The 8,711-nt window shown below is 40.4% G+C and overlaps 1 protein-coding gene across 1 annotated transcript; it reads left to right on the forward strand.

Moving 5' to 3' along the window:
- Positions 1 to 7,653: 7,653 nt before the first annotated feature.
- On the forward strand, positions 7,654 to 8,507 carry LOC308337107 (transcription elongation factor A protein-like 3; the record flags this gene model as incomplete). The annotated part of the gene is made up of 1 exon (XM_080795139.1): positions 7,654 to 8,507. One exon carries the CDS (start codon positions 7,654 to 7,656, stop codon positions 8,254 to 8,256), a length of 603 nt encoding a protein of 200 aa, XP_080651265.1. The 3' UTR covers positions 8,257 to 8,507.
- Between the last annotated feature and the right edge of the window lie 204 nt (positions 8,508 to 8,711).

Here is an 8,711-nt window from a genome sequence, read left to right on the forward strand (position 1 = left end):
GACCAATGAGAAATGAATACCTTGCCTTGTTCCTGATTTTGCCTTGTTCCTTTTCCTTACCCTTAAGTATGTTGTTACAGGTTTCTTGTAGATATTCTTTATCAAATTGAGGTGTTCCCCTCTAATTCTAAGAACCTTTATCATAAATGGGTGTTGGATTCTGTCATGAACTTTTTCTGTATCAAGTGATAAGATCATATAATATATCTTTACTTAGGCTGTTTATGTGGTGGATTATACTGATTAATTTTCAGATGTTCAATCAGCTTTGCACGTGTACAATAAATTCATTCCCTTGTTAGGTGCATGATTTTTATACATTGTTGGATTTGATTTTCTGATACTTTGTTGAAGATTTTGTGTCTGTGTTCATGAGAGATACTGGTCTGTAGTTTTCTTTGCTTGTAATGCCCTCTGTCTGGTTTTGGAATTAGGGTAATATTGGCCTCAGAGAATAAATCTAATATTCTCTCTACTTCTGTTTTATGGAAGATATTGTGGAGAATTGGTATTATTTCTTACTCAGATGTGTGGTAGAATTCCCTGGTGATTTCTAAAAGTTCACTGGTGCCGCTTAAATGTTTGGTAGAATTTGGTCTTGGTGATTTCTGTCTGGAAGGTTATGGATTATTCATTCAATTTCTTTGATACAGGGCTGTTTAGGTTATTGTTTTCTCCTTGTATGAGTTTTAGTAGTTTGTATCATTGAAGGGGATTGGTTCATTGTATCTAAGTTATCAAATTTGTAGGCACAGAGTTATTAATAGAATTCCTTCATTATCTTCTTAATGTCCATGGAATCACTACTGATAACCTCACTTTCATTTCTGATTTTGTTAATTTGGATCTTCTTTCTTTTTTCTTGATTATCCTGGCAAGAGATGTATCAATTTTTTTTTTTTTACCTTTTCAAAGAATCAGATTTTGGTTTTGTTGATTTTTTTTCTATTTTTTTTCTTTTTTACCTGTATTGATTTCTAATTATTAATTTCTTCTCTTCTGCTTACACTAGGTTTAAAATTACTTCCTTTAGTTTCCTCAGGAGAAAACTTAGGTTATAGATGTTAGATCTTTTCTCACATACTCATTTAAGCTAGAAATTTCCTTCTAAGCACTGCTTTTTCTATATCCCCAAAATTTTGATAGGTTAATTTTATTTTCATTTAGTTCAAAGTATTTTTGCATTTCTCTTATATTTTTCCCTGACTCATATGTTTAGAATTGTAATTTCCAAATACTTGTGTTTTTCCATCTATCCGTTGTTGATTTCTACTTTAATTCCACTGAGAACATACTTTTTATGATTTCTGTTCTTTTAAATTTGGTAAGGTGTATTTAATGGCCTAGAATATGGACTTGCAGTGAATGTTCTATATGAACTTGAAAAAATGTGTTCTGATATTAGATGTAATGTTCTGTAAATGCCATTTAGATCAAGTTGATTAATAGTGCCGTTCAGGTCAACTGTATCTTTACAGATGTTTTGCCTGCTTAATCTGTCAATTATTGACTAGGGGTGGTTGAAGACTGCAACTCAGATAATAGATTGTCTGTTTTATCAATTTGTTTTATCAGTTTTCCCTCATATATTTTGATATTTTTGTACATATATATTTAAGATTATTATGTATTTGTTTTTTTCCATAATTGATCCCTTTGTCATTATGTAGTGCCTCTTTTTTTAAATCTCTGATACTTTAATTGTTCTCAAGTCTTCTTTATCTGAAATTGTATAGCTATTCCAGCATTTTTTTGTAGGCTCTGTGCCCACTGTGGGGCTTGAACTCATGCCCCCAAGATTAAGAGTCAAATGCTGTACCCACTGAGCCAGCCAGGCACCCCTCCATCATCCTTCTTTTGTCCATATTTCTTTTGATTTAGTTTATATGGTTGTGTATATCTTTCTCCATTGTTTTACTTATAACCTTTCAGAGTCTTTATTTATTTTAAAGATTTTATTTATTTATTTGCCAGAAAGCACAGCAAGGGGATAAGCAGGCAGAGGGAGAAACAGGCTCCCCTCTGAGCAAGGAGCCCATTGCAAGACTTGATCCCAGGATCCTGGGATCATGACCTGAGCCAAAGGCAGATGCTTAACTAACTGAGCCACCCAGGTGCCCAGAGTCTTTCTTTTAAAATGGGCCTCTTGTCCAAAACGTATACTTGGCTTTTATGTGTTCATTCTAACAATTTGTCTTAAGTGGGTGTATTTGGAGCATTTATATTTAAAATGATTCTGGAGATACATTCGGATTAGTATCAACCATGTGTAACTGTTTTCCATTCGTTTCCAAGAGTTCTTTTTCTGCCTTCTCTAGTTTTGAGTATTTTACATGATTCCATTTGTCTTCTCTTAGTGTATCAATTATATTTCTTCTAAAAAAATTTTTAGGGGCGCCTGGGTGGCTCAGTGAGTTAAGCCACTGCCTTCGGCTCAGGTCATGATCCCAGGGTCCTGGGATCGAGTCCCACATCGGGCTCTCTGCTCAGCAGGGAGCCTGCTTCCCTCTCACTCTCTCTGCCTGCCTCTCTGCCTACTTGTGATCTCTGTCAAATAAATAAATAAAATCTTAAAAAAAATTTTTTTTAGTGATTTCCCTCAAGTTTACAATATCTATTTTTCACTAGGTTTACTTTCAAAGAACATTCTTCTGCTTCACTTATATGTAGTGTAGATACCTTACAACAGAGTATTCATTCATTTCACTTATCCATATGCTATAATCACTAAATATATTGTTAACATTAATACTTTAGATATTTATCTTTTGTATCAATAAGAAAAAGAAACAATTTCATTATACTTTCATATATTCCTTTCCACTGCTCTTTATGAATATTTGAGTTGCTGAACTAATTTGTGTTGCTGATCAATTTTCTTTTCCCTAGAGAAAATCTTTCAATGTTTCTTTCTTTTTTTTTTAAGATTTTATTTATTTATTTGACAGATCACAAATAGGCAGAGAGGCAGGCAGAGAGAGGAAGGGAAGCAGACTCCCTGCTGAGCAGAGAGCCTGATGTGGGGCTCGGTGTGGGGCTGGGATCCCAGGACCCTGGGATCATGACCTGAGCTGAAGGCAGAGGCTTTAACCCACTGAGCCACCCAGGCACCCCATCTTTTAATGTTTCTTTAGTGAAAGGTTTGCTGGTCATCAGTTTTTGTTAGTCTGAGAAAAATCTTTATTTCTCCTTCACTTTTGAAGGACAATTTTGCTGGATATAAAATTTTAATTTGGTGATTTTTTTCCTTTCAACACTTTAAATATTTACACAGTTAGAGAAATAGGAGTGTTATAATGCTTAAATAAAAGCTTTGTTTATTTCTCCTTGTAGTTCTGTCAAATTTTGATTTATGTATTTTGAGGTCAATCTAGTAAGTGCATACAAATTTTAAAATATAATGCTTTTTGTTTTGAAGTCTATTTTGTTATTTATAATGTCTTCCTTTTGGTTACTGTTTTCATGTTATAATTTTCTTCTATACTTATACTTTCAGTCTCTATGTATTTTTGTATTTCATATGTCTTTCATAAACAGTATAACATTGTGTTTTTTCCAGTCTGAAAATCTTTCTTTTAATTGCTTCATGTAAATCATATTTAATATACTCATTGATATTAATAGATATAAATTAACCATTGTATCAAGTTCCTTCTCTATGTCCCATCTAATGTATGTTAGTTTTCTCTTCTTTAGGATTATTTTCTTATTTTTGCCCCTCTGTTAGCTTAGATGTTTTACCTTAATGTTTTCTGGCAATTAGAACATACAATCTTGACTTATCAAAGGCTAATATTAATTTTGTACTTTTACTTCAGCCCTCTTGACTGCTATGTCATTTGTTGGTATGAATTAACAAGGTATTACTAGTTTTATGTAGTATTGATTTAAGTTTACATACATATTTGTCTTTTTAATTGTTGTTTTTCCCTTTCTTATCTCCAGTATTCCATCTGGGATCATTTTCCTGTCATGGGAAAAATGCCTTGTAGCATTCAGTATTTCCTTTGGTTTATGCCTGCCAATGGGAAACTCTTTTTATTTATTTTTTTTTTATTTATTTATTTGTCAGAGAGAGAGAGAAGCGAGAGAGAGTGAGCACTGGCAGACAGAGGCAGAGGGAGAAGCAGGCTCCCTGAGGAGCAAGGAGCCCGATGTGGGACTCGATCCCAGGACGCTGGGATCATGACCTGAGCCGAAGGCAGCTGCTTAACCAACTGAGCCACCCAGGCGTCCCTACTCTTTTTATTTTTAAAAGTCTTTATTTCGCCTTTAATTTTGAAGGGTATTTTTACTGGTTCTCAATTTTTTTGTCTGGCATTTATTTTCCTTTAAGTTACTAAAGATATCATTCTACTATCTTCATACCTCCATTGTTTCTATTGAGAAACCATCAATCACCCTAACTTTTGTTCCTTCAAGGGGTATTCTATTTTTCTGGCTACTTTTATGATTTTTCTCTTTGTCTTTGATTCTCTGCAAGGTTACTATTATGCATCTCTGTATGAGTTTCTTTTTATCCTATTTGGGATATCTTGGACTTCTTCGATCTATGGATCAATGTCTTTCACCAGTTCTGAAAAATCCTCAGTTGTCTCTTCAGAGGTTGCCTCTGAACACATCCATTTCTCTTTTCCTTCTGAAATTCCAAGTAAACATTTGTTAGATCTTATGCCCTCCCATTTGAATTTTCCATCTTCTTTACTACCTGTGCAGCCTTATGGATAGTTTCTTCTGAACATAATTTCTAGTTCTTTAATTCTCTTTTGAGCTGCATCTAATCTGCTGTTAAAGCCATCCATTGAGTTTCTAATTTCAGCTGGGTTTTGTTGTTGTTGTTGTTGTTTTAGAATTCCTCTTCTTTTTTCCACTTTTTCTGATTTCTAGCACCCTGTTGAAATTTTCAAGATTGGATTTTATTCATCTGAATACAGTAAGCGTTGTAGTTTAATAGTCTGTATCTGATGATTCAGATAATTCAAAACTAATGGATCTGTTTGTGTTAGCTTTTGTCTCTACTGCTTCTTACTTATGATGCCTTTTTAAAAATTTGTATTCCTGGTTATCTTTCTGTGTGGACATTGTACATGAACAATTGTTTGTTGAAATAATTTGGGGCCTAGGATGATCGACACTTACTCCAGAGAAGATTTTGTTTGCATTGGTCAGGACTTATAAGGGTTCTTCCTGTCTGGAACCACCATAATCTATGTTCAAAGCTTAAAGTTTACTAGTCCAATTAGATGTTGCAAGGCCAAACTAAAAGACTTTGTGAGAGCTAGTTTATTTCCAGTTTTTAATTACCCCTAAACTGAAACATTTGAGGTTCCCAGCATTATATGGGTGCTGGTTTGTTAGGAAACCCCTCTTCTTGTAATGAGCCTTGGGGCTTTGATTTGCTGCCTTGAGTCAGCAGTAGATTCAACTCAGTTTGGCACTGGTGTATTACTTAACCTCTATTCCTAACCACAGATGCCCTCAGGACAAATACAGTTAACCATATGAGTACTAAAAGAAGACATGGGTGAATTTCTCTGGCCTCATGTAGGAAAAGAATTCTTAACTATGAATCAAAATCTAGATGCAAAAAACATTTGATAAGTTTGACTACTTTTTAAATGCATGGCAGAAATACACCATATACAAAGTAGAAAAGCAACTAATAAACTGGAAGTAAATATTTGCAACATAAAACATAAAGGCCTAATACTGTTAATGTATAAAGGGTACTGAAAATGAGGGGAGAAGGACCAACAACCCAACAAAAATGTGGAAAGACGTGAACAGACAATTTACAGTGGTATTTAAATTGTCCAAAAAAATGCAAAATAAAATGCCATTGAGGTACTACTACTCACCTATCATGTTAGTGAAAATGAAAATGTATTCCAACACATGGTGGAAAACGCGTGAAGAATCAAGCACTCTCCCATGCTGCTGATGGGAAAGCAAAAAGTGGATCTAAGGCTCGGGGGGAGGGAACAGCCTGGAGATGGAGATTTGAGAATCATCTGTGCTTAGAGGGCAATGAACAGAAATCATTCAGGGAGAGAGAACATGGGTACAGAGAAGAGGTCCAGGAACACAGCTGCTCAAGGTGGCAGTGCCGCTTCCTGGAGGTACTACTGTCTGGGCTCTGGAGTCAGGCAGAGCCGGTCTTGAAAGCAGCCTGTGGGACTCAGTTGTTGAGCGCTCCTGGCAAAGGCGGGTACCGTCCCCGTGATCAGCGGTCATACCTGGCAATGACGTACATCGCAGAGGGATGCAGTGCGAGGGCCTGAGATGCGCCAGGTAAAGCACCTGCGGTCCGGAAGCCTCCCAGCTCCTGCCCTCTTCTTGATTCCCCATTTGCCACTCGTCCCTGCACCGTGTGTGGTTGCTTGGTCCCTTGGGGATGGGGGTAAGGGGGGCGGGGTGGGGGACCGAGCTCGGGTGACGCGGTGCTCACGTGACCGACGTGGGCAGCAGCCCCCGCGCCCGCCCGCTCGCCCGCCCTGCGGTCCGGTCTCTGCGCTGTCCGCTCCCATCGCCTGCGCAGAACCAGCTCCGTGAGCTGCCCGGGTGGCCGGCGAGGGGCGAGCGGGCTTCGGCGGGCCCGAGGAAGCGCAGGCCTGCCCCGGGCCCCACAGGTCAGTGTAAAGGTGGGCACTGCTGGCAGCCGTGGGCAGGGGTGGAGGTGGATGGGAGTAGGAACCCGGAGCAGAGCGGAGTGGAATGGGGGTCCGGGAGGTCGGTGAGGAGGGGGATGCAGCGTGGATGTGGGCAGGTGGGGTTGGAGCACCCCACCGCCGCCTCTTCGACGCCCCTCCTGTGCGCCCTCCATCCATTTTTGGACCTGAAATGGGGGGGGGGGCGCCCCTGCAGTGCGACAGCGAAATGTAGACATTTTAGAAATAACCCCCCTCACACTCTGCACCAAAGAGGAAATACTGCCCTCCGCGGAAAGGGGGTTGGGTGGGCGGCTTGCCTGCAGGGAAGGGGGACACAGAAACCCAAACAGTTTGGAAAGCATCCTGGTTTGGAGCCTGAGGCCTGAAAGTAATGGCGGCTGGGATGCGGGGGAGGTAGGAGAGGAAAATGTTGCATGAGGAAAGCCCAGGTTCAGGAAAGAAACTTCAGTTGGCTGAGCACACAGGCCCTTCCCCTGTCTCCTGTCTGTCTGCAGGTCTGTCTGTCTGTCCCCTGCACTCTGCAAGGCTTTCTAGAAAAGGAGGAAGAACCTGTTTAGAATCCCTTCAGGTGAGTGAAAGGGTGGAGGGGCACTGGACAGGAATGGTAGGGGGAGGGTGTAGAGGGCACGGTGTAGGCAGAATTTGAGGTCCCCACTGCCCATGTCCCCACTGCCCATCTCACCACCATGTATGTTGCACCCACCCCACCATACTGAGGGATGGTACAAAAGGTGGTAGGGCCTGCCAGGGAAATGGTTGGCTCTCAGGTGTAGGATGAATTATGGGGTCAAAGGTGGGGAGAAGACAAACTTGGAGGGCTTAAGCAGGTCAGGGGAACCCAGCCAAGGGGAAAGATGCCAGTACTATCAGCACCTACATTCCACCCAAGTCCTCAGTCTCCCTTGTCTCCTTTGACTTCTCTTACCCCCGCTCTCCCACTCTACCCCCCACCCAGGACAAGGAAAAGAAGGGAAAATTCAACATGGAAAAACTCTACAATGAAAATGAAGGAAAGCTGGAAATTGAGGGAAAGCCTGAAGATGAAGTAGAGCCTGAAGATGAAGGAAAATCAGATGAGGAAGAAAAGCTGGAAGTGGAGGGGAAGCCAGGGCATGAGGGAAAGCTCCAGAATAAGGGACAGCCAGATAATGGGGGACAACCAGAAGATGAGGGAAAGCAAGAAAAGCAGGGCAAGTCTGAAAATGAGGGAAAACCACACAGTGAGGGCAAGCCAGAATCCCTGGCAAAGCCTGAGAGTGAGCCACGGGCTGCTGAAAAGCGCCCAGCTGAAGATTATGTGCCCAGGAAAGCAAAAAGAAAAACGGACAGGGGGACGGACGATTCCCCTAAGGACTATCAGGAGGACTTACAAGAAAGGCAATTGGGCAGTGAGGAGATGATGAGAGAATGTGGAGATATGTCAAGGGCTCAGGAAGAGCTAAGAAAAAAACAGAAAATGGGTGGTTTTCATTGGATGCAAAGAGATGTTCAGGATCCATTTGCCCCAAGGGGGCAGCGGGGTGTCAGGGGCGTGAGGGGCGGAGGTAGGGGCCAAAAGGGTTTACATGATATCCCATATCTTTAATGCCTTTGGCCTTCAATTTTAACTTCTCTAATGAGAATATTCCTGACCATGCTTTCCCTGGTAGGCATTTGCCAAGCTATGTGCTTTAACCTTAAGCTGATACTTTGCTTTAGGTGTCACTCTTGTTACCAGCAGCCTTTTGATCCAACTACAATGTTCTCTGTCTTTCAGTAGGGAATTTTCACCCATGTGCATGGAAGAAATGTTCATGGTACGCTGTAAAATAACAATAAAGAAAATAGAGTTTTCAGAACCAGATATACAGTATCAGACCATTTTTGTAAAAATATAAATGTTTGCATAATGCATTTGTGCATAGATAAAGCTCTGAAAATGTGTATACTGAAAAACAGATGATGGTTTTTCCTGTATGGTAGCCCAAAAAAAAGGTCTCATTTTTATTCAAACATGAGTCCAATCACCTTATGGTTAGGTACCTCCATGCCATTCTGTGG

The sequence above is a fragment of the Martes martes genome (genome assembly GCF_963455335.1).
Source record: "Martes martes genome assembly, chromosome: X".
Taxonomy (NCBI): Eukaryota; Metazoa; Chordata; class Mammalia; order Carnivora; family Mustelidae; genus Martes; species Martes martes.